Here is a 24,383-nt window from a genome sequence, read left to right on the forward strand (position 1 = left end):
GGCAGGCTCCATCAAGCAATTTGATCCCCAGGATGCAGGTGTCCTCTGCCTTCCCTCAAGGGTGTCCGTGTGTTGTGCAGTCTGTCTGGGGCCCTACTCCTGCCTGGCTGTGTTTCAGCTTGGATGTGGGGATGGCGGCATGTCCTCTGGCTTCCTCTGAACCACGGAGAGGGGCACATCAAGACTTGGCTCTGTTTAAAAAGTCATGGAGTAAACCAGGAAAGCCTCGTGTAAACAAAAGCAAGCTTTATCCAGCTCCACATCCATAAGATGACTGTTGCCTTGTGGAGGTGCTTGGACAAAGTTAGGATGAAGCTTCTGTTCTTGGCCTTTGCTAAGGGAAAAGGCTCCCAGCTATCAGGCAGGTTCGCTGATAGATGGAGGCAGGGTGTGCAGTGCAGGGCAGCATCTCTATCAGCTGCCTTGGGTACAGATGTGAATGCAGACAGGCCCACGGAGCACTCTGGGAAGCAGCTTGCCGCTTTTGCACTGCTGCGCTTTCTACGAGGGGAACCGAGTCTGTTTAAAGTCAAACAGCTCTTTGCAAGCTGTCTGTAGAAGGGAGAAGCCAACTTTGGAGTTGACGTCCAGAGTCATTGAGGACCTTTTGCTCTCTGGCTCCTCTTCACGGCTCTGCTTTACAACAGAGCTATCTGGAAGACCGGTCTGTGCTGGTCACAGTTGTCAGAACAGAAGGTAGTAAAGATGGTTGATGGCAAATATGGTTTTTGGAGGACACTGTTTGGATTAGTACTTGCACACCATCCTTGGGAGCCATAGCCCATCTTGCTTTGCTATTTGTTGAACTTAAAATGTGCTATCTATCTTTTCTAGCAGGCTTTCTTGCATCAGAGTGTGACAGAGAGCAGTCAGATGCCAGGCAGTGCTTTGCCATTGCCTTGTTCCAGAGCCTGGACAGGGACGTTCCTATGTGATTTTTGCACCTGGATTTTTGACTTGTCAAATTGGTTTAAACCTTACAGATGTCAGATTTGCAGAGGAAGGAGTGTTTTACTATGTATTCAGTATGGGGCACTTCACTTTGTTGGGAATTCTTCTGTTCCCTTCTCTCATTCCATGAGTCATTGCATTTAGAGAAGGCTTTATTTTTTCCTTTAGATGGAACTAGTCAAAGGTAACGTAGTTCCTCACCTTGCCGCTGGTGCAAGTTTCAGACTAGCACTTTGTGGGGTAGCCCCTTTTCTGTGATAAAGAATGAGATGACGTCATCTTGCATTAATCCTGCAGAGATTCTTAACAGGAACTCCCAAAGAAGCTACAGCTGACTGGTTTTGTGTCTTTTTAGAGTCCAGCTAATCAGTATACTTCACCCTCTATAATCTCTCCACGAGGTGCTCCAGGCTGCCTGCATTGTGCTATTGGGATGGGGCAGCATATTTAAGGTGAAGTGGTAGAAGCAGATTTGGCAGGAAGAAAAGTCATGAAGGAAGACAACTGGTTTGGAAGCTAGTGGGTATGAAATATTTACACAGCTGTGCGATAATCTGAAGGGGAAACAGCATGTGCTTTTTGTATATGTGTATGTATGTATTTGTGCACGCATAGGGCTGATGTCTCTTTGTCAGATTTCCAGGGTTTTTTCTGCTGCTTTTGGCAAAAAAACACTAATGGTTTAATAGCTTAGTAGTGCCTGTGCACAGAATCAAAGGTTGGTACTTCATAATTTTGTGTTTGCTTTGCTTTAAATAGGAATTCCCATTCTGATTAACATGAAACCTGAAAATTGAGCTGTCAGACCTGTCAGCTTGGTGAGACCAGTGCAAGCTCCTGACTGTGAGCAGCTTGAAGGCAGTCTAGGCACAGCTTTCCTGCTGTACAACCCCAGGGCTCTGCTCACCTCACAAGGAAACTTGTGAGAGAGTGTTGCCTGGGACAGAGCATTGCTGAAGCACCTTGCTGTGAAGCGGCTGAGTTGTGCTGCTCTTAATGCATTTCTTTCCATCAGCCAGGTTTGGCATGTTTTTTTGGTGATGATGGACCAAATTCTACCCAGTTACATTCAGCTCTTTGCTTCTCTTCCACCATTGAGGGGTTTGGGGTTGTTCTTTACAGCTCCAGGTCTTGGAATCAAGTCACTATGAAAGAAAGTCAGGATTCAGAAGCATGGAGGTCTTTTGGTCATTCTTTTTTGTTCATGAGTTTGTAGAGAAGGGCTTGAAAACAGCACAGCTGTGGTCTTGAGATTCACAAAGCATCTGCCTGAGACTAAACTGTAATGGTGTTTAAATAGTCTTAGGATGTCTGGAAGGACCAACATAGAATTTCTTTGAACATCCAGTGCTAATGGTGCAGTGGGTCATGGTCCCTCTGCAGCAGTGTCCACCCATGAACTGTTTGTACTAAAATCAGTGACGGAAGTTAGTGTTATATAAGATGCCCAATTTTTTGCTGTTGACATAGTACTTTTGTCAGATCTGGCATTATTCAGGAGAAAATATCCTTCCCCTTTAAGAACATTATTGTTTTAGCCTTTTTTTTTCTTTCTTTTTTTTTTTTTTCTTTCTCCTCTTTACCTTCTCCTTTCTCCATTTCTCACCTTTTTTTCCTGGCCTCTATGCCTACTCTTTTCTTCCTCCAACACTTCTTTCCCTTCAGTCGTTCCATGTTCTCATCTCCTGAACCATTACGCCCATCCTCTTTCAGACCACCAAAGCACTTGGTGGTCGTGCACTGCTCCTTTCTCTGGGACACCTGCTGATGGGAGGGAAGACATTTGCAGTTCCAGGTATGCCTCCCTCTGGTTCAAACTTCATCTCCTTTTGGCCTGCTCAGGGCTTCAGGATTGTGCATTGGACATTTGTGATTCTCTCAGTTTTGGCAGGCCTGTGTTTTAGAAGGGAGCAATTGTAAGTTTCCAGGTGAGCTGCTGAATAAGGAGGGGATTTTTAGCTTTCTTTGTGAGTCTTGGTTCTCAATGCTGGTTTTTTTCATTGCTGAAAATGACAGGGTTTTTGCAGGGATGAAAAAGATACATTTTCCCCTGCCACAAATAAACGGATGAATGAGTAGCGTGGCATTTTGTGTTGCTGAAGCATGAGCTTGCCTGCTTGTAACATCCTCCTTGTTATGAGAGATATAGAAACAGAAAGTCTTTCCTGGAGCACTGAAAACCGCCTTTTGTATCCCCTCCAGGCAGCAAGAGCGTGGATACAAGGTGCTTGTACAAATGACTTGTTTATACTGTCTTCAGAAATACTGAGGCTTAGGCCTCCCACCTCAAAGTGAAAATCAAAGTTATTGGTTAGTTTGGGTGGATTTGCCTCTCTGGGTCCCTGTGGTGGGTCAAAACTCAGCTGATTCCCAGGTGCTGCTTGTTGCTTTTGTCAGTTGATGAGTGGTTGAAGTAATTTCTTTTGTTAGTGCTTCCTCAGAGACAATAAGCACTTCTAGCTGCTGCAAGGAGAAGTGGTCCTGTCCTTACCTCCCTAGCCACCCTGCCACTGGAACAAGGCAGCAGATAGGGAGCAGGGGCTCCTGCCGCTGCCCCTGTGCCCTGCCAGGTTGCGTCTCAGCCCTTGTGTCTTGGTCTGTGACCTGGGTTGGCTGGACATGTATTTTCTGCTGCCACCTGCACAGGAACCTGCTGTGGAGGGGTAGGAAGGTGTTGAACAGCTGGGGCTGTTTGCTTCAGAGCACCTGCATCAGAGCTCTTGGATAAGCCAGTTCAAGGTTTACCAGGCTTGCCCTACTGACCTGCTTTCCGGTGGATGGTGTAAAACCTTGCTGGCCCCAAGCTCTTCTGCGTGACAGTGCTCTGCAACCCGTACTGGGTGGCCCACTGCATGGAGCAGCTCTACAGGATTTTAGTTATTTAATACCTAAAGCTTCCCAACTGTTACAAACTACATCAGTGCAAAAACCCAGGTATTTTTGCCGTTTAACATAGACTTTGAAAAACAGTTGCATGAAGCTGTATTGGTGAAGGAAGTACAAAATGATGCCTTCAATAGGATTTAACTGTGCCTCGTTGTTTCCTAGGCTGGATGTGCTAGACCCACAGTACAAAATCCGCTGTGCCACTTGTGTAATCAGCAGGTTGTGCAGCTGAGACGAGTTACTGAGAGGTGTGCGTTTTCCTTGTGCTCTTTCACAGATGCTGCAGTCCAGATTTTATGTGCATTTCCCTTTTTTCCTGCAAATAAGGCCGCTTGCTTGGTTTGTGGAGTTCAGTGGGCTTTGCCAGTAGAACCTGTGTGCTCTGGGAGTAGCTGTCTCTTCGTCACACCATAAGAGCAAAAAAGTTGACTGGAGGCATCAGCTCTCAGTGAGGACTTCCCAAAACATGTTGGTTGCTTCTGCTCCAGCCATTTGCAGGCTTTCTAAGAAGGAAAGATGTCAGTGTTCTCTCATGTCTGTATTTCAGCTGGGGCTTTCCAAAGCAGTCTCTGGGCAGAGGTGAAGAAAGGAAAATGTTTAGCTATCAAGGAGACTACTTGAGAAAACTGTGAAAGTAGTCTCCTTGAAAAACAGACATCAGTCCTTGGGCTGGCCATGGAGAAGCTTGGAAGAAAAAGGGTTAGCCTGCTAATTAGCTAAACATGTGCTCCCATGCTGCATGATACCACTGGATAAGGCTCTTAATTCAGGCTGGTCCTGGGTCCATCTCTGCTCTGAATAGTCATGGTAGTTTTTTAATGAGCTAAGAGCAGCCACAATGTACTTCCTGCTTCCTGCTGCCCCACATTGGTTTGGGGGACAAATGAGATCTCATTCTCACAGCATTGAAAGCATAGATCAAAACCCTGACTTGCTTAAAAAGGAAATACTTCCCCATTTTTTAAATCAGTTGGCTGGGTCTACAGTAATTGAGCACTGCACAAATGAGACAATGCAGCTGTCAAAATCTGCCTTTTACACTCTTTTTAGTGGAATATTGTGTTGGCCCACAAAAAAGTTGGGCAGACAGCATGTTGCCTGTCCTGACCCAGCTGCCTTGCCCATTCTGTGTAAATAGCTTATGTGCTTAAAGAGTGGGCAGCTCCTTAACGCTGTGATTCACAGGGTGGTAAACTCGGTGTGATTTCAGGTTTGCTTTCAAATGCTGGACTGTAACCTGCAGCATTCAGGAGCTATTTAATTTCCTCATCAGTCCTAGCATGCTGAGGTCTGTTTGGAGAAGCCCTCGTTGCCCCTGCTAGTGCAGAGGTGTCAGTGCTGGGATGCAATATCTGCCACCTCCAATCTCACCCTGAAAGAAAACCCCAGCCCTTCGGATCATTAATAATTGGGAGACTGTAATGCTGTGAATTTCCCTGTCTTTGGTACAGTATCTTTTAAGTCTGGACTAGCTCTCCATGGGGTGAAGCTTTCCGGGGGGGCAGCAAAAGAACCTGTTGCAACTTCAGTGCTGAATTTTTAACCCTGGTGTGCCTGCTGCTTTGCTCAGCACTGTGTGCTTGTGAAACAAAACTGCTGGCAATAATTTGTGATTCTGTGTTACCATGTAGAGGCCATGTGCTGCAGATTTTCTCATTCAGACTCAGCTGCATACCTGGAGCACTCAGCCAGGAAAGACACATTATTAATGTTGAAGCACACTAATTTTGCTCTTTCCAGGTGTTTCAGTCACATCAATGCAGTGCTCTGCAACGTGGGGCAGGATATCTGATAGGCAGCACTTGAATTTTGTTCATTAAAAAATCTGGTTTGCAGGTAACCATGTGTGAAATTAGTGTCAACAGCTTTCCCAAATAAAACATTGGGATAGACATTTGACTGCTGTTATGTGCACCGCTGAGCTCTGCTTCCCAAGCTCTTGAATTGGCAGCAGCTGTAAACTTCAGGTGTGCACAGACACTGCAGAAGCACCTCTTTCATGTAGTTAAGCTACATGTACCTGTCAGACGGAGGAAAGGTTTTTGCCTTTTTACAAACAGGTACTCATGGGGAGCCCTCACTCCAGCCTCAGCCAGCCAGAGACCTCTCTGCTGACTCTCCTCTCCTCTTTCCTGCAGTTCTTCACAGAGTATGGTCCTGATTATGTGCTGGAGATCACACCGAGCTGCAGACCAGACCGCAACGAACCACAGAGAATTCAAGAAATTCTTAACACTATCAAAGGTGAGTTGTCCAAGCCAAAGCTCCTGCTTCAGGCTTACAGGTCTTTTTAGAGAAGACTTCAGGAAAGCTTGTTGGAGTCCTTCTTGCTGACTAGAAAGATGAACCACATTCACTTGACTGCTCATTGCGTACAACATCATCCATTTCCTGCTTCACTTGGGATTCTCAATGTTAGTAGCACATCAGCCTAGAGCTGTGGGTCCCTGTCAGCAAAAGTGGCCATTGCCTTTCCTCTGGCGGGGCAGAGGAGCACAAGGCCTCATCCTTGTTAGAATCATAGAACAGCCCAGGTTGTAAGGGATGTTGAAGATCATTTGGTCCAACCTTTTGTGGGAAAGGGAGCCTACATGAGATTATCTAACCCCCTGTCAAGTTGCATCTTGAAAACCTCTAGCGGTAGGGACTCTACCACATCCCTGAGAAGGTTATTCCAGTGATTGATTGTTCCCACTGTAAAAAATTTCTTTCCTATAATGAGGTGAAACCCCTCCTGGTGTGACTCATACCCATTGCCCCTTGACCTCTCCATGTGACTCCTTGTGAAGAGAGAACCTCTCTCCTCTCTGTAGCTGCCCTTCAAGTACTGGAATACTGTGATGAGGTCCCCCTGAGCCTTTTCTTCTCCAGGCAGAAGAGGCCCAGCTCCATCAGTCTTTCCTCATAGGTCAGGTTCTCCAGCCCTGTGATCATCTTCATGGCCCTCCTTTGGACCTTCTCCAGTCTGTCCATGTCTCTTTTGATTTGTGAGGACCAGGACTGGACACAGCGCTCTAGGTGCGGCTGACAAGCACCGTGTGAGTTGATCCCGTCTCTGTCTCTGTTAGTAAAGTCCCTGCAAATGTAGCCCAGGATCCAACTTGCCTTCATTGCTGCAGCAGCATGCTGCTGGATCATGTTCAGCTTGCTGTCCACCAGGACCCCAGGCCCCTTTCAGCAAGACTGCTCCCCAGCCACGCAGATCGTAGCCTGAACTAGGCTCTTTGGTTATTTTGTCCCAGGTGTGGGACCTTGCCCTTGTCTTTGTTAAACTTCATACTGTTCTTGTTAGCCCACTCTTCCAGCTTGTCTGGGTCTTTGTAAGATTGCTCTCCCTTCTGACGTGTCCACCTCAGCAGCCAGTTTGGTGTCAGCAGCAAACTTGGTGAGGTTGCTTTCAGTCCCATCCTCCAGATCATTTATGAAGATGGTGAACAGTGTGGGGCTCAGTATTGATCCCTGGGGGACCCCACTTGTGACAGGCTGCCAGCCTGAGTAAAAACTACTGATCACCACCCTCTGCGTGCTGCCTGTGAGCCAGTTCCCTCCCTACCCACTTTGCAGACCACCTGTCCAATCTGTATCTTGCCAGTTTTTCCAGGAGGAGGCTGTGGGAAACAAGTGTCAAATGCTTTGCTGAAATCCAGGTAAACAACATCCTCTGCTCTCCCCCATGGCAACAAAAGATGTTATTTTGTTGTAGAAGATGACCAGATCACCCTGTCATGCTTTGCCTTTGATAAATCCATGCTCGCTTTTCCTAATCACCTGCTTAATTTGATTTTAGGCTGCTCATAGTTTCTAGGAGGACTTGTTCTGTGACTTTTCCAGGGATTGAAGTAAGACTAATGTGCCTCTAGTTTTCTGGGTCCTGTTTTGGGCCCTCCTTGTAAGTTGGGTGTGACAGTTGCCCTCTTCCTGTAATCGGGGATATCCCCTGATCTCCACAACTTTTCAAATATTGTGGACAGTGGCCTTGCAAACAACGTCAGACACTTCTTTTAACATAGATTTATGTTGGTTGAACCTTTGCAAGAGGTCACGGACCACCCAACACTGCTGGTGAGTGGACACGTGCATTGTAGATGTTCCTATGATCTGGGATCCAGCTATGCTGGTAAAGACAGGTAGAGAAGGTATTGAGAACCTCTGTCTTGTCAGCATTCTTAGTAATTGGTTTCCCTGCCCATGTTACCAATGGGCCTGTGTCTTCCCTGGGCTTCTGCTTACTGCTCGTGTGTCTGAAGAACCCCTTCTTGTGTTAAGGCTATACTTGAAAAATATGATCATCATCATCATATTTGAAAAATCATGACAATCAGGTGAAGTTCCCAGTGACTGGAGAAAGGGAAGCGTCATGCCTATTTTTAAAAATGGTAAAAAGGATGACCCTGGGAACTACCAGCCAGTCAGCCTCACCTCTGTACCTTGTAAGATCATTTAGCTGATCCTCCTGGAAGCTATCTCAAGGCATTTGGATGACAGGGAGGTGATTAGAGACTGCTAACATGATTTCACAAAAGGCCAGTCGTGCCTGACTCATTTGGTGACTCCTGGAGCGACTGCATTGGTGTATAAGGGAAGAGCAACTGATGTCATCTACCTGGACTTCCATAAGGCCCTTGACTGGTCACACACAACATCCTTGTCTCTAAACTGGAGAGACAGGGATTTGATGGATGGAGTGTTAGATGGATAAGGAATCAGCTGGATGGGCGCATCCGAAGAATTGTAGTCAGTAGCTCAATGTCCAAGTAAAAATGAGTAATGAGTGGTGTTCTCTCAGGGGTCTGCACTGGGACTGATATTGTTCAGTATCCTTATTAATGACAAGACAGTGGGATTGACTACACCCTCAGCAGGTCTGCAGATAACACCGAGCTGAATGGTCAGTTGATACGCTGCAGGGAAGGGATGCCTTCCCAAGAGACTGAGACAGGCTGGAGGACTGGCCCCATGTGAACATCATGAAGTTCAACAAGGCCAAGTGCAAGGTCCTGCACCTGGGTCAGGGTGACCCGCAGTATCAATACAGGCTGGGGGATGAGTGGGTTGGGAGCAGCCCTGCGGAGAGGGACTCAGGGAGACAATGGATGAAAAAACAGATGTGAACCAACAATGTGATCTTGCAGCCTAGAAAGCTTTGTCTTGGGTGCATCACCAGCAGTGTGGCCAACAGGTCGAGGAAGGGGATTCTCCTTCTCTGCTCTGCTCTGGTGAGACCCCCGGGAGCACTGCACCCAGCTCTGGGGTCCCCAGCGCAAGGAGGACACGGACCTGTTGGAGCGGGGCCAGAGGTGGCCACAGAAATGGTCCGAGGTCTGGAACCCCCCTGCTAGGAGGAGAGGCTGAGAGATCCGGGGTTGCTCAGCCTGGAGAAGGCTCCACGGGGAGACCTTGCTGCGGCGTTTCAACATCTGAAGAAGGGCCGAGAGAGACTTTTTACCAGGCCTGTAGCGACAGGACAAGGGCGACAGTTCTGACCTGAAGGAGGGCAATTCAGCTTGGACATAGGGAAGAAACGTTTTTCGATGAGGGGGCTGAGGGACTGGAGCAGGTTGCCCAGAGAAGCTGTGGATGCTCCATCCCTGGGACTGCTGAAGGTCAGGCTGGGGGCGGGGGGGGTTTTAGCAGCTTCATGTAGTGCGAGATGTCCCTGCCGGTGGCCGGAGAGTTGAACTAGATGGTCTTCAAAGGTCCATCCCAACCCAAACCCTTCTGTGATTCATTTGATGAGATGAAATGAATTCTGGATGTGGTTGTGAGTGTCATCAGCCTCAGACATGCCCATACAGAGGCTTCCTGCAGAGGAGGGCAGCTAACTACATACAGCTAGACCGAAAAAGCTGGGCGTGTGAGCCCAGGTCTCAGCCTGGATACAGCGATGGTACCATGGCTTAACCTTGTCAGTAAGAGAGAAATCTCTTAGTGGACTGCCTGAGCTGGGGTTTGATGTTTGGGTGCAGGAAGACCTGGAGACTGTGTAGGGCTGAATGAGAGGCAGATGTTTTCAGGGGAATATGTTCCAGCTGCTTCTGATGCATGGTTTTCATTCCTTTTTGTACCACAGTGTCTGAGCTCAGGAGAGGAGAGCTTACATACTTACCTCTTCCCTTGCACCATGACCAGCTTTTCAGTTCCCCAGCAGTGTTTTTCCCCAGTCCAGTGCTGACTCCTAGGCATGCTTCCCAGTTGCTGATAATCCCATTACCACAGCTTGGGGAGCTATCACTTGCCATGCGTACACTCATCACCTGTTAAAAGCCTGACAGAGTATTTTGCCCCCCTCTGCCTCTTTGGTTTAAATTGCCACTTGTTTCATCAGAAGTCCAAGTTCTGCATGTTTATGCCATAAACTCACATCCTCCTACGTGCAAGTTTGGTTGGAGCTTGTCAGTTAGAGTGAACCCTGCAATGCAGAAATATCTCTGGCACAGAGTCAGCCCTAGTGAAAGTGTTTTCTCTGAGACGGTGCTTTGCTCTGGAGCAATGTTCCCATCCTTTACTCCCAAGAGAGTACTTCAACTCAATGGAAGCAACAATGTGTTGTAGTGACTTATTGAGAGATGAACAACAGGCAAGTGGTTAGACGCCATGCTTGCTGAAATGGGCTTGTAACATGGCACACTACCAGCTGCACCTGGGTCACGTTCAGGCAGTTGTACCCCAGCCTGTTCGAGGGACCGCTGCCTCCTAGGAGGTGCAAACCTGCAGAACTGATTTGTGCCCATCCTTTGGAGACAGGTGACTTCAGTGTGGGTCTGTTGAAACACTTTGGGAATGTTTGGTCCAACACCTGATCACAACTGCTGCACTTTGTTACATATAGCTCCCCCACTCCTTTTCTCTGCTACACATGATAATTTTTGTTTCCTTTGCTGTCATGTCAGAAAAGATAAGTCTTCTTTACTGTCATATTTAGAAATGCTGTGTGGGGCATGAGGCAGTTATAAACCCTGTTCCCTACAGATGCTTGACTTACAATCTCCCAACTGCAGCTTAACTAGAACCCCTCTCTTCTGCTGTCAGACCTCAACAGACTGTCTCAGGAGCAAAAAGGCTTGGAAATTCATGCCCTCCTTAGTGTCCTTTCTTCAACATCAGACTTAGGAGAAGGACCAGGGCCCCTGAGCATTGGGAGCAGGGCACTGCAGGCTGTATTCTGCCTGGATGGCACCTCCACACCCTCGAGTGACACTTGCAGCTCAGCTCACAGCCACTGCCCCTGGGAGCTGAGCACATTCCTGAAGGAACTGCAATGTCACAGCTGCTGCAAGCACTGCATCTGATGAGGACGTATATTTTGTGCCTAGGAAACCTTCCATGTTTGTGGAAGGAAATGGTTTTAGTAGCTGTGGATTTCTAGGGGAGGGAGGGAGACAGGTGGATCCCAGACATCTTTGTCTTTCCTGATAGTACTTGTCAAAGAAGCCAGATGTGTACTTGAAGACCAGGTGGCTTGAGCGTGGTCAGTGGTGCAGATGGGCTGCTTGTCTGCTTGGGAAGGGGTCTGAGACCCCAAGTTTGGTCAGCCCTGCATTCAGTGCTCTACTAGTCCCAGGCAATGTTGCGTTTTCCTGCGCAGTGGCCAGGATACCTCCCATGCACATCCAGACCTGTGGGTGAGCACCCAAAGGCTTCCCAGCCAGCATCACGTGTGGCTGAAATGGAGCAGGAAGCTCAGGGGCTGGGTAGCGAGATTCCCTCTGTCACACCACCTGCTGAGAGGAAAACTCACACCCGTGGCAGAGGGGAGAGCAGAGAAACCCTGTTCCTCACTCCACAGCCACCACAGAAGCTGGTCCAAGAGCCCAGTGCTTTCCAGGACTGGTTTTCCCTGCAGTGAGTTTTCCACTGGGCTTGCCGCGGCCATGCTGGAGGCAACAGGAGCGAGTGGGGCGAGAAGGGTCCATCCTCCTTGGCAGTGAAACGGCGACAGATGGAGCAAGGCAGAATTGCAGCCCCTACCCCAGGCTGCACAGAGGTGTGTGGCACCACCAGTGCTGGGAGAACAGGCCTGCTGGGTGCTGAACAGGCTGACACCAGTAGAGCTGTGGCTCCTGCTCTTAACTGTTGACTCCCAGCGCTGCTTTGCTGCCTGCTGGGCTTTCCATCCCCTGATTCTCCAGCATCTGTGGCCCCAGCTGCAGCTCATGTAAGTGTAGAGCATCCAGTCCCCCAGCATGCAGGAAAAGTCATCATCATCTGCTTGGGATGTGAACCACCGTGTTTAAAGGGAAACTATGGGTGGGAGGCAGCAGGAAGAGGACAGGGACCGCCAGCCCAGCCTGCAGGCTCTCTTTAGCACACTTAGCTGCTCCAGAATTGAGGGTTGACTGCCCAGTGCTTTGCCTGGGGTCCCACAAAACCGCAGCTACTCTTTTTTAAAATTTTATTTTTTAAATTTTTTAATTTTTTAAAATTTTTAAAATTTTTTTATTTCAAGCCTAAGGTGAGACCCTGGTCTGCTTTTGGCAGGAACATGTGTACTGTCCTTGGGACCAGTTCCCATGGCACTAGGGTGGAGAGGAGGAGAGGAAGAGCATCTCTCCAGAGCTGCAAGGCAGGCATCTATGGTGTGCATTCCTGGCAGTGCATCTAGCCTGGAGGAAGGATGAGGCAGCAGGGAACACGTGCCTTTCTGGTGCTTGCCCATGAATCCTAAATCAGTGATCAGCCTGCAGGAGACGGAAGTGGTGGCAGGATCTCCCTTTGGTAGTTCCCAAAGTCTTTTTCACAACCTCTGCGAAAGGAGTGAGGGGCCAGCAGGGATCCAGGTCTGCACCGAGGCTGGCATTCCTGTATCACTGTGTGATCCATCAGGCAAGTGGGTGGCACCCCTGCCCCAACCAGGCCGTCAGGCTGAAGTATCAGTGGAAATATCCTTTTCTGCCTCCTTTTATTTGCAGGGAATCTGAAGCATGTTGTTTAGTGGAGAAGAAAGGCTCAGGTTTCCACAAGAGCATTTCCGGTGGGGAAGACAGTGTGTTTATGTGAGCAGCTGGTGAATCTTGTGGCTGCAGGGGAAATTTGGAAGAAATTACTGTTGGTTGGTTGATTTTTTTCAAGAAGAAAAGCTGCTGCGCACCACAAGCACCGTGGCTTTACCCAGGCAGGAGCGTGGGCCCTTCAGCCACAGCCTTCCAGTGGCAGCAGAGCCTCCCTTGCTCCTTCGTCTTAACACCACAGAGTTTATTCTCACAACTGGTTTTAAATGTTTTTTAAGAGAGGGACTTCTTGGAGCTGTGAACCTTCCCCAGCTGGAGCCCAGTGCCACATTGGCTTTCTGGCAGGAGCACAGCCTCTGAGCTGCCCACCTGGGGAGCAGTGCTGAGGACCATCCAGGGCCTGAGACATGGGCTGTGCCTCACAGTCACAGAAAGGCACAGCCATTGTGCTTCTAACTGGGATTTTTTTAAAAAAATAAAGTATCTGAAATACTCTTCCTGCCCTTTCCTTTCTTCTGGAGCCTACCCTGGCTTGCCAGTGCTCTTTTCCACAGTACTTCACGTGTTCAGCAGAGGTCCAGCCAGTGCTGGAAAGCAAAGATCTAACAGTCACGTTTGTGACTGTCCCTTCTAAGCCCCATCACGTAAGGCAGCACAGACCACCACCCAGGGTGATGGGTGGGCTCCTGAAATCCTGTGCAGAGGGGCCAGACCCCAGGCACGCTAGCCAGAATGTCAAGGGAGATGCAGGGCAGGGGGGCAGTTCCTGTCCCAGGTCTCAGATGAACCTCCAGATATCCCAGCACCCCCTGAGAGCTGCTACTCAACCTCTCAGCGAGGAGGCAGGTACCTGGGGCAGATCTCTCCCAGTACCTTGTCTCCTCCTTTGCCTGGCCCGCAGAGCTTTCTTGTGCTGTTTCTTTTTAAAGATGTCTAGTCACTGTGGGAAAGTATATTTCCTGTTGCTTTAATAGATTATGCTGGAATAAATAGCAAGATGAAGGGACTCCCAGCCTGGTCTGGCTTTGTTTTGATCTCTTGCTTTTCACTGCCAATCCAAACAACAGGAAATCCAGCATGGGGGGATTTCAGCTGGATGTAGCTCCGGTGTCCCCACAGTGACTCCCGACCCCCTCCCTGCTGCCCCCCCATGTGCCCCCCACACCTGCTGTGATGGGGTGGCGGAAGACTGGCCTTGTTTGGTGACAGCTGGCAGGAGGCTGGCACTGCCACTGGCACAGCAAAGGCTGTCGGTGTCTGGGGGAGATGTCAGCCCTGGAGACAGTTCAGCCAGGAGAAAAGTGAGGTATGAGAGAGCAGAGAAGCTGGCTGGCTCCTCCCTCCGACCCACCTGAGGGCCACACGGGCTCTGTCCCTGCACCAGGCATAGGTGCTTCAGCACAGGCACTGCTTCGGGAACACAACTGGGAAAACAAATAAATAGGAAAAAGCCCAAGTGTCATGCATTGTGGCATTAAATGGGGTTTAGCTGTGGTGCAGGGAGAACTGTACTTGGGGATGGGACTGCAGGGACACGGCACCCCAAACCAGGAAGGTTGGCCACCCACAGACAGCTGGGGAAGCGGAGGCAAGGGGGTAAAGCACCCCCTGCACTGTCTCCATCCACAGCCCTGAAAGCAGAGAGGCAACTGGAGCTCAGCTTGGCGCAAACCAAGAAAACTGCAAAGGGTGGGACAAAGGTTTGGGGGGTACAGGCAGTGCCCCCTCAGCTGGCCCCATCACACCCAAATCTCCCCTGCAGCTGGCTGAGGGCACTAGCCCACATATGTCACCCTTGTCAGCCCTGGCACCAACTGAACCCCCTTCTTGCCCCCCACCCTAGATAGGTATTACAAGTGTGACCCCAGCCTGGACAGGGGGCACAGCCTGGACAGGGGGCACATGGGGGTTCCCGCCCAAGATGTTGGAGGGCAAGGGGGAGAACATGTGGGGGTTAGGGGTGTCCAGGCTGGATGGGGGAAGCGTGAGAGGTCCCAGCCTGAACTGGGACGACACGGAAGGACTGAGCCTGGAAGCGGGGTGCACGGGGGTCCGGCCGGGCACAGGAGGGGCAGGCGGTGCTGGTACCGCCCCGGGAGCCGTCCCGCCCCGTCTCATCCCTCCCAGGCTGCCCACTGGCCTCGGTCTGCTTCGCCCTTCCCAGCGGCGCCGGCGGCCCGGGCGGTGCGGGGCGTGAGGCCGAGCCCAGGTAAGCGCTGGGGGAGCCGGGGCGCCGCTCCCCGCCCCGCGCCAGCCTCCCACCCCGGCTGGGGACCCCGTCGGACACGTTCAACCGTCCAGGGCGGGGGGGCCGGGCGCTCGCGCCCCGCTGAGCGCTGCCGTGTCCCCGCAGGCCCCGGAGGAGATGGACTCCCTGCGGGCCGCCCCCCGGAGCACGAAGGACCGCGAGGTGGCGGCGACCCTGCGCTACCCGTCCGGCACCGGGGCCGAGGAGCTGCCGGCTGCTGCTGGGGGGGCTCCGCCGGCCCCCGTGGTCCTGCGGGCGGGTGTCCATCTCTTGGCCAGCGTGCCCCTTCAGAAACTCAACAGCAAGCACTGCACCGCGGGGGGGGGGGGGGGGCGGGGGGGCGCTGCCCCAAGCAGTCCGGCTCGCCGCCCAGCTGGGGCCAGCCGATGCAGCTGCGGGGCACGGGGGGTCGTCCCCCCGCCACCGCCGGCCCCGGCATCATCAACTCGGACCCGGTGGACGAGGAGGTGCTCAGGGCATTGGTGCTGGAGCTTGGCCTCTACAGAGCGGACGAGCTACCAGAGCCCTGGCTCGCCCATCACGAGTTCATCTTCCCCGCACGCCGGCTGCTGAGGCTGGAGGGCGCTTGGGGAGGGGGGAGGCCTTCTGCGTCGCTCCAGCGGGAGACTCGCCGTCGGTGCCGCTGGGCGCGGGGATCGCCCCGGCTGCCCCACCGGGGCCGAGGGCCGGCGCTGCGGGCAGGCTGGGGACTCTCGACCTCGGGGCTGGAGGAGGGGTGGCCCGCCCCAACGCGAAGCCGCCTAGGCAGAGGTCTCAAGCTGCTGTCTTCATAAAATCTGGAAGGACCCTCTGCCCCCTTCCCTGTTCACCTCAGCGTTGGACGTGGGGACAAAGGGCGGTCCATCTCTGCCGGGGGACCCCGTGGAAAATGGCCCATCCGGGGTTGAGGAGGCTTTGCCCCCACAGCCTCCGTGCCTCCTCCCGGCTTTATGGTGGCGCCAGAGGTGCCATCTGCAGTGTCCCCGCCATGTCACCCCCGAGGATGGCACCTCTGTTCCCGCCTGCGCCCCGCTGCGGGAGTGATGCTGCGGGGGGCGCTCCACTCGGGGGCACACGCCAGCCTACTCGGGGAGCCCAGCCGGGCACAGCTGGCCCCCGAGCAGCCCAGCCGGGCACAGCTGGCCCCCGAGCAGCCTTCGAGAGCGGGCGCTCAGGCCCGGAGTCAGGTTCGAGGGTCTGCGTGGGGTCCCAGCTCCACCCCGGGGCGGATCCGTGGGCGAGGGGCGGGCGGTGGCCTGGCACGCATATCCCGGGCTCGGCTCCCGGAGCAGCTGGGGTACCCGGAGTCTCCGAGCCCCTGCGACCCGGAGGGGGTGTCTATGCGCGCGCCACCCCCCCCCCCCTCTCACACCTCCCCCAAACCGCTGGAGCACAACGTGGGGGGCTGTCCCACGGCACCGGCAGGGCCGGGAGGGATCCGGTCCCCCGCCCTCCGCCTCCGTTCCCCTCCCGGCACCGGGACAGCCGCCCGCTGCTGGAAGCGGGGCGCCCCGTCCCTTCCCCCCTGCAAGCGGCCTCGACGGGGCCACCCCACCTGTCTGATGCCCGCCCCCCCTCACCTCCCGTGGGCAGCACGTTAGTAGGGCACCGCGGGGAGCGCCGGGCCTGTCCCGCGGGGAGGGCGCACGCACCCCGTCAGCCCCAGCACTGGGCGGTGCTGGACCTCCGGGCCGGTAGGAGGCGCCCCGCGGCGTAACCGCCGCGCTCACGGATATCAGCGGCGGCCCGGAAGCGGCGGCCCTTTCCGGCGGAGCGCAGCTATGGTAAGGGAGCGGCGCGGCCGCTCTGCGTTGCCATCCGCCGCCATCCACCGTCCGCTGCGGGCTGCCGCTGTCCCGCCGCGTCGAGGGGCGCGGGAGAGAGCCCACCGGCGCGGGGCCGGGGCGGGCCGGGCCCGGCGCGGGGCGGGGGGGGACCCGGGCCTGGCCGCGGCCCGTAACGCGTCCTGTCCTGCCCCTTAGGCCCGCGGACCTAAGAAGCACCTGAAGCGCGTGGCTGCGCCCAAGCACTGGATGCTGGACAAGCTGACGGGTGTCTTCGTGAGTCGGGGACGGGGCTGGGGACGGGCTGTCCGTGGTAGCGGCCTTTCCCGCTGTCTGCGGGCCTAGGCGGCTTTGCGGTCTAACCAAGGGACTGCTCAGCCGCGCTGCTCGGGCATGCCGCTCTGGAGTGCGCAGGGGCAGCTGGCCAGTTCCCGGGAGAAGGGGACGCATGCGGTTAGGGGCTTTGCAAACGGCTTCCGTGTTTCCCCCGTTTGCAAGGGATATGGCAGTGGTGTGGTTGGCTGCTCTCTTTTAACCTGCTTGTGGTTTTCCTTCACAGGGGGGAGGGTTAGTAGATGGTTGTACTGTGCTGGGAGCAGTGCCTTGTGAGGCTGGCAAGACTTTGCAAAAGGGCGCTGTGAATAGCAAGAAAAGATATCTCCAGCCTATCACTGCCTGCTTAGCGGTTAGGCTCCATGCAGCTGTCCTTGGGTGCTGCTGCAAGAGCTGACAGGGTGGTAGCATTCTTCTCCTGGGGACCGTCAATGCTGCTCCTGTGCTTGGAACATCCAGCAGAAGACTTCTGTTTGCAGGCACCCCGTCCATCGACAGGCCCTCATAAGCTGAGAGAATGCCTTCCGCTCATCATCTTCCTGCGGAACAGGCTGAAGTATGCCCTGACAGGAGATGAGGTCAAGAAGATTTGCATGCAGAGGTTCATCAAGATAGATGGCAAAGTCCGCACAGACATCACTTACCCTGCGGGCTTCATGGGTGAGCGGGGAGGACTGGGGGCAGGTACCCCAGGCCGCTCTGTTGCACTGGTGGAGGGATGTTTTGTGGGCTGGCACGATTGGAGGAGGGGAAGATGTTTTCCCAGTGGAATTGAAGATAAATATAAGCAGTTTTTAGTTTGGAGTTGTGCACTGCAACAACTACCAAAGCCAGATATCTGTAGCCGATAACTGCAGCCTGCTTGCATATGCATAAATTGCTGTTCAGACTTCAGCCTGTGGCAGTTTTTCCTAATTTGCACTGTATCACAGTCAAAGGTGTGAGCCTGTGTGAGCCATCATTCAAGCCTGAAGCATTTAGCTGTCCCTAGTTCTTTTTAAATGTGTGCTGAGTTACAGTGTGGGATAACATAGCTGATAACATCTGCTGTTCTGTTTCCCTCTGAAATCAGATGTCATCAGCATCGAGAAGACAGGTGAGCATTTCCGCTTGGTGTATGATACCAAGGGCCGGTTTGCTGTTCACCGCATCACAGCTGAAGAGGCCAAGGTAGGGGCTTCAGCTTGGCGCAAGTGTGGGTGCAGTTTGGTTTGGTCAGGGTGGTGTTTCCTCTTTGGTATCTCCTGAATGGGGGCTTTTGGCTGTCTTCCTTGAGAGCTGTGTCTATGCCACCCTTGAGAAGATAAAAGCCTTCAGGGCTGGGGTATGAAGCCTTGGGTGGGTGGAAATCTGTGACACGAGAGCAACTCCCAGATGACTGCAGGTGCATTGTCTGGTGCTTGGAATAACCACTGTTGGCAAGGGCTGGGTTATCCTCACAGGGAGCTTTGGGTGGGGATGGCTCTGCTGCAGCATGGTGAGCCTTAGCATAGGGCTCCACAGGCTAACAGGGATCAGAAACATTTTACTGCCTGTGGTGCAAAAGCCTTGAACTCCTTCCCAGTCTGCTGTAGAAGTGTTGACAAAACTGCCCTCTTACCCTGGCTGTCGGGGAGCAGCTCCTGCATATATATTCCAACCCAAGCATGTGATGTGCCTGAGCTGCGAGAGTGCACTCTCCTTCGCCTGTCCTTCCTAAGGGCAGGGTGTGCAGGAGCACAGTGATGCTGAGGGGAGAGCTGACTGTGCTGTAGCCAGGTATGATGTGTGTTTGGGGCCTTTTCACTCCCCCATCATAAGCTTTTGCCTTTGGCTACCGCTCTGTGTTGACCCATGAGTCCCAAAGTGGCTGTGAAGGAGTTGGAGGTGAAGGGCAAGGGGGAAGCCAGGGTGCCCTGGAGGAGGGATACTGATCTCTCTCAGGTCCTGAAGAAAGGCAGCGTCTGCCTCCACTGTCTGACTGCAGGCTTCAGGGCAAAATGAGGAAACTGCCCTGGTATTGCTGGGGCAGTGACCTGGGAAATTCACTGCCTAGGCTCCTGTTGCAAGCCCTGGAGTGTCTAGGTGTTTTGCTTGGGGTCTGAGGCCTGCTGTGGCTGGTGGCTCTCTGGGGGACAATAGTCCTCTGGTCTGTGGTGCCGCTTGCTGCCTCAGCTGAGCAGTGTTGGGTTTTGTTTGCAGTACAAGCTGTGCAAGGTAAGGAAGATCTTTGTGGGCACCAAAGGAATCCCTCATCTGGTCACCCATGATGCCCGCACCATCCGCTATCCAGACCCCCTCATCAAGGTGAATGATACAGTCCAGATTGACCTGGAGACAGGCAAGATCACAGATTTCATAAAGTTTGACACAGGTACGTCCTGCATCCAATGTAAAACACTTGCCCACTGTGGAGAGCTCTATGGAAGTTAAATGCTAATGCCAGATATTTGCTCTGAAATAGAGTGGTGACAGCCTTGGGAAAGGGGTTGTTTCCCTGAGGCATATCCAGCTGGAACAGGGATTTCTCCCATTGCCATGTGCTGGCAGTGGGAGGCATTTGGCATAGAGATTTGGAGTGATCTTGAGAGCAAGCAGATGCCATATAGAAGCAGGAAGCTGGTGGAAAGGTTGCTTGAGCTTGGCTCTTACAGGGCTGTGGCTCTGGGCAGCCATAGGGAGATTCCTGTCTTTGCTGTGGGAGGTTTCAGCTGCAGAGCCATGAGCAGTGCTGGGACAAGTGGTATGGGAGCACCTCCTTGGTGCTCGTGCAACTGAGACGGTGTTGGGGAATGTTTGGTACAGGCCTTGGGCTCAGAGAGCGGTTTGGCTCTATGAGGTTCCTGTGGGATACAGGTGTCACCAGGTGCTCTGGGGGCCAGTGCAGCTGTCTCCCTGCCCTTCTCAAGCAGTGCACCTCAAAGAGCCCAAGCAGAAGGGCTTCACCAGATCCCCTGGTGCCAGCTCTTGTCATGCCCATCTTCCTTCACCCCAGGTAACCTGTGCATGGTGACCGGCGGTGCCAACTTGGGCCGTATTGGGGTGATCACCAACCGGGAGAGACACCCTGGCTCATTTGACGTGGTTCATGTGAAGGATGCCAATGGCAATAGCTTTGCCACCAGGCTCTCCAACATCTTCGTTATTGGCAAAGTAAGCCTGCACGGACACGATGCGGGTGGGTTCGTGGGTTCTCTCCCGTTGCTGGGGGCTGCTGGCTGACACCGAGAGGCGTGGGTGTTGTCCGTGGGCAGCTGCCTTCCCACACGGTGAAGCTTCAGCACTGGCATCAGCTGTGGCTCTGCTCCTGGTGGTTCTGCCTGCTCCGGGCTGAGCGCTCTGGGAAGGGGAAGCATCCATGAGTGTAGGAATGGGGATGTTTCCGAGGAGCAGCCCTGTGGTTTTCTAAACCTTCTGAGTACTGGGAGCCGAGCAGCGCTGGGCTCTGGGTGTGCCCGGGGCAGCTGCTCTGGCTGAGAGCGCCCTTCCCCTGCGATGCCTCTGCTGTCTCGCTGTCTGCCATGGGCTCTCCTGCCAGGTTGGAAGGGGGTGGCGTTTCTGTCTTGGCTGAAGTGCGTAATTGATGGACGCGACCAGAAGGGGCAGATGTAGGCCTGTACGCCTTCAGCACCTTCCTAAGGGGCTTGTGCTGCTTTCCCCCCACAAAGAGGGAGAGCCTGTGTTTCATGATGTGAGGTGGTGCTTCTCTCTCCTGCAGGGCAACAAGCCATGGATCTCCCTGCCCCGTGGAAAGGGTATCCGCCTGACCATTGCTGAAGAAAGAGACAAGAGACTGGCAGCCAAGCAGAGCAGTGGGTGAGCTCCAGCTCGGGTCAGCCGTGGTCCTTTCAGTGTATTAATTAAACCGTTTACCAAATGTCTGAGTGGCTGAGGAGCATCCAAGGGCTGGAGGGAGCCGTGCTGTGCCAGTGTGAAGCCACACTCCGCTCTCTAGAAGGGCCTGCTGATGCGGGGAGACTCCTGGTGACCCGACCAATCACCAGAACCATCTTCCAGAAGGGCAAGGGGGAGCGGTAGGAGACCCTCCAGGCTGGTCCGTTCCTGGGAAGGTGCTGGCAGAAACGCTCCTGGACACCGTTCCCAGGGCCATGCTGGAGGAGCAGGGCTCTGGAAGAGCCAGCTGGGCTCTCCCTGGGGCCAGTGGTGCCAGACAGGCTTGAGGCTCTCTGGGATTGCCCCTGGCCGCGGGACTGAGCAGAGAGGGGAGGCTCCGTGACCAGTGCCAGGGGTGGGTGGTGCATTGGCCGGTGAGTTGGGCTTTGGCGGGGGGCGGTGCTCAGCATCCTGAGCCCAGCTGACAGCTGCTTACTGGGGAGGTCATGGGTTGCTCTTCAGTGCCTTTCCTCTGGAGGTGGAGCATGCAAGGAATCACAATGACAGCAAGGACAGGGGAGGCCCCCGCACTGCGGGTGGCAGTGGCAGTGGTGGAGGCTTGGCAGCTCTCGGGAGGGAGTTGGCCAGGCCAGAAGCATGGGCTGCTGCGGGCCCCAGGAAGTCCAGCAAAGGCAGGTGCTGAGCAGCGGCTCGGGGATGGGCTGATGCCCCCTGCCCAGGGGCTGTGGCTGTGGCCGGGTGGCTGGAGAGCAGCAGTGCCTGTGGGAAAGGCCCCAGAGGCCAAGGTGGGCAGGGGCGTGCGGCGTGCCCGGGCAGCAAGGGCAGTTCCGCAGCCCGGGCTGCGCTAGCGAGGGCACAGGCGGCACTGCGGGGAAGGGGTTCCTCTGTGCCATGGGCACAGGGCAGTGCGTGCCCGGGCACTGGGTGCGGGCTGCGGCTGCACGAGTCTGGGCAGACACGGGCCCCGTGGGGCGAGGCCAGCGGAGGCCCCATCTGGTTGGGAGCTGGAATGCCAGCGGCATGGGCAGAGGCCGAGGGCACAGGCTCTGCTCAGCATGGAGAAGAGGGAGCACAGGGGCTCTCCAGCTCTGCCTGCTGGCGTGGGCCTTGCCTGCGCGGGTCTTTCTGCCAGGGTGGAGCAGGCACACATGAGCCCTGGGGGAAAATGGTCAGCTTTTATTGGCCTCAGAAAGCATGCAGGGCCCAGCAGAGGCTGGCGCCACGATGTCCTCAGGGCAGCTGAATGCGTGGGGCACAGTCCCGGCAGCCATCCCTCCAGTGCCTCCCTGCGCTGCACCTTCCGCATGCAGCACGGGCTCAGGGGCAGCCGGCACCTTCATGGGCCCCGCTGGCAGCAGGGCGCTGCTGCTCTCGCTGTGCCGTGATGCAGGTACAGGAGAAAGCCCTGCGCAGAGCCCTGAGCACCCTGCGGAAGAGGGAGGGCCGTCGCCGTCGAGCTGGGGTGTGCGGCAGGGCGGCGATGCCTGTGGAAGAAGGAGAGCTGTAGGCAAGGGGCTGGGCAGGTAATGGGCAAGGTCCTGCCTGCTCCCCACCACCGAGGGCTTTCCCCAGGGAGGGGTGTCCAGGGAGCGGCCAGCCCCTCTGCACGCAGTCCTGCCGCCCTGGCCTGGGTGCAGGGCGCCGGGACAGCCGGACCGGGCCTGCCCTGGCCGAGGCAGCGCTCGACTCGGACGTACCTGGCTCATCCTCGGGCTCATCCCTGGAGCCGGAGCAGGGCGATGTGTTGCCACTCTGCTCGGAGGCTGCCTGGCCCTCCGGGGGATCAGCGTGGGGGTCCTGGAAGAGCTCCAGGCTGATGTCTTCCCACTTGTCGTCCTCCTTGGCCAAGACCCCTGGCGCCTCCTATAAAAACAGGAACAACAAAGGGAGAGCTAAGCATCCGTCACTGGATGCGGGGAGAAACCGGCGCTTGGGGATGGGGTTTCGTGGTAGGCTTGGCAGTGTTAGGTGTCGGGTTGGCTGGGCTTACGGTCCTGCAGCCAGAGGAGGGCTGCGTGTCGCCTCTGTGCTGGGAGGTCGCCTGCATGGGGAGAGCAAGAATAAAGGCGGGGGCGGGGGCCGGGGGGGTGGTGGTGGTGGGGAGGAGATGGAGAGGATGTCCACCAGCCATGTCCCTGCCACACATGCCCTGGGCGCCGCGCCTGCCTCCGGTACCTGGGGATGCTCGGTGCTGGCCACGCGCCCCTGGCTCACCTGGTGCCAAGGCTCCCAAGGCAGGGGACAAGCTGTCTCATTGTCTCCGTTCTCTGCTGCTGGGGCAAGGTGTGGTGTGGCGGTGTTGTCCACAGCATTTTCAGGCAACAAAAAAGCCCCTTCATGATCGTGTGCTGCCGGGGAGACGATGGCTGCACTAGCCTCTCCTGGAGGGTCTCCAGACATGGGAGAAGCCATGTGTTCTCCATCCTGGCGTTCGTCTGGGACAGGAGAGGCTGTGCTGGGCTCTCCCCGAGGCTCTGCAGCCAATGTAGACTCGCTATCCTCAGTTGCTGCACGTGGTTTTACTGCCATCGCCGCATCCATGCTTTGTGCCGAGTGCCGCTGTTCCACCGGCTGCTGGCTGCGTTCTTGGATCACAGCCTCAAGCTCGTGCAGGACATCACTCATGTCCCACCAAGCTGCGTCCTGCAGAGCCACGGTGTGGGCTGTGGGGCTGTGTGGGGCAGGTGCCTGACTCCCTGTCTGTGCTGCTGTGCCCTGCTTGCCGAAGAGAGGAGAAGCCAGTTCCTTCACCGCCTCCTGTGCTGTGGGAGCAAGAGGTGTGTGGTACTCCCTCCGAGAGTGGGAACTGCAGTGAATCGTGGGCCTCTGGGGCCGTGTTGCCCCGCTTAGTGTATGAGGGAATGGCTTTGGATGTTTCCACCTGGACTTCAGTAAAGCCTTTGGCACTATTTCCTTCAGCATTCTCCTGGAGAAACTGGCTGCTCATGGCTGTGGATCTGTCTCCCTGTCCCATGGATTCCCTGCCCCATCCTGGGGTGAAGGATTCAGGGTACAGGGGAGCTCCCCCATTTCTGGGGGGACATACAAGGGGGGACCAAGGCATTTAGGTGTCCCCCCTCCCCAAATAATTAAGGGTGTTTCCCAAGGGACCCAGGCGTTTGAGTGCACTCCCCTGCCTTTGCCCCAGTTGCTTGCAACAACTTCCCCCCCGCCAAGGGATTGGGGTTGGGTAATGGGGGGAGGGGGTGCACTGGGGCAAAGCCCCTCCAGATCCTGCCAGGCCCATCTGTCATGCTTGAGAGACCTAGGCATCTGGCTAGAGCAGCCTCCCAACACCCCTTCTCCCCTCGCACAGATGGGTTAAGGGGTTTAGGGGTTGCCTCATCCCAACAGCACCCCCATGTATGAGCCCGCCCAACCCCCACAAAGTGGTTTTGG

The 24,383-nt window shown here is 54.7% G+C and overlaps 3 protein-coding genes and 1 long non-coding RNA gene across 6 annotated transcripts in view; 2 read left to right on the forward strand and 2 right to left on the reverse strand.

The window, feature by feature from the left end:
* The window catches only part of HDAC8 (histone deacetylase 8), a 38,814-nt gene extending 25,023 nt beyond the window's left edge, over window positions 1-13,791 (forward strand). For both annotated transcript variants that reach the window (XM_037408013.1, XM_037408014.1), the window contains exons 10-11: window positions 5,976-6,081; window positions 12,747-13,791. In XM_037408013.1, coding sequence (XP_037263910.1) covers window positions 5,976-6,081; window positions 12,747-12,769 — 129 coding nt within the window. In that variant the 3' untranslated portion in view covers window positions 12,770-13,791. The remainder of the gene's footprint in view (window positions 1-5,975; window positions 6,082-12,746) is intronic.
* Window positions 12,747-16,717, reverse strand: LOC119157276. Its single transcript, XR_005107482.1, has 3 exons — window positions 16,614-16,717; window positions 14,137-14,209; window positions 12,747-12,854 (listed from the first exon to the last, which is right to left on the reverse strand). It is a non-coding gene; the product is annotated as an uncharacterized LOC119157276 (long non-coding RNA).
* RPS4X (ribosomal protein S4 X-linked) lies at window positions 16,711-21,010 on the forward strand. The gene is made up of 7 exons (XM_037408018.1): window positions 16,711-16,817; window positions 17,016-17,093; window positions 17,630-17,810; window positions 18,223-18,320; window positions 19,332-19,503; window positions 20,125-20,282; window positions 20,848-21,010. The coding sequence occupies exons 1-7, from the start codon at window positions 16,815-16,817 to the stop codon at window positions 20,947-20,949; spliced, it is 792 nt and encodes a 263-aa protein (XP_037263915.1). The 5' UTR covers window positions 16,711-16,814; the 3' UTR covers window positions 20,950-21,010.
* Window positions 21,011-21,106: 96 nt separating this feature from the next.
* On the reverse strand, window positions 21,107-23,860 carry LOC119157272 (skin secretory protein xP2-like). Of its 2 annotated transcripts, XM_037408016.1 has the most exons (3): window positions 23,199-23,860; window positions 22,682-22,847; window positions 21,107-22,468 (listed from the first exon to the last, which is right to left on the reverse strand). In XM_037408016.1, exons 1-3 carry the CDS (start codon window positions 23,607-23,609, stop codon window positions 22,302-22,304), a joined length of 744 nt encoding a protein of 247 aa, XP_037263913.1. In that variant the 5' UTR covers window positions 23,610-23,860; the 3' UTR covers window positions 21,107-22,301. The 2 variants fall into 2 exon arrangements, with proteins under 2 accessions (XP_037263913.1, XP_037263912.1); XM_037408015.1 differs by having other exon boundaries at window positions 21,107-22,847.
* Between the last annotated feature and the right edge of the window lie 523 nt (window positions 23,861-24,383).

This window comes from Falco rusticolus, chromosome 14, assembly GCF_015220075.1.
Source record: "Falco rusticolus isolate bFalRus1 chromosome 14, bFalRus1.pri, whole genome shotgun sequence".
NCBI lineage: Eukaryota > Metazoa > Chordata > Aves > Falconiformes > Falconidae > Falco > Falco rusticolus.

Coding starts and splice junctions, on each gene's coding strand:
- RPS4X (XM_037408018.1), top strand. Junction 17,811..18,222: donor TTACCCTGCGGGCTTCATGG/GTGAGCGGGGAG, acceptor CTCTGAAATCAG/ATGTCATCAGCATCGAGAAG. Junction 19,504..20,124: donor TTTCATAAAGTTTGACACAG/GTACGTCCTGCA, acceptor CCTTCACCCCAG/GTAACCTGTGCATGGTGACC.
- LOC119157272 (XM_037408015.1), bottom strand. CDS start 23,609: ATGAGTGATGTCCTGCACGAGCTTGAGGCTGTGATCCAAGAACGCAGC. Junction 22,848..23,198: donor CTTGGGAGCCTTGGCACCAG/GTGAGCCAGGGG, acceptor CTGTTTTTATAG/GAGGCGCCAGGGGTCTTGGC.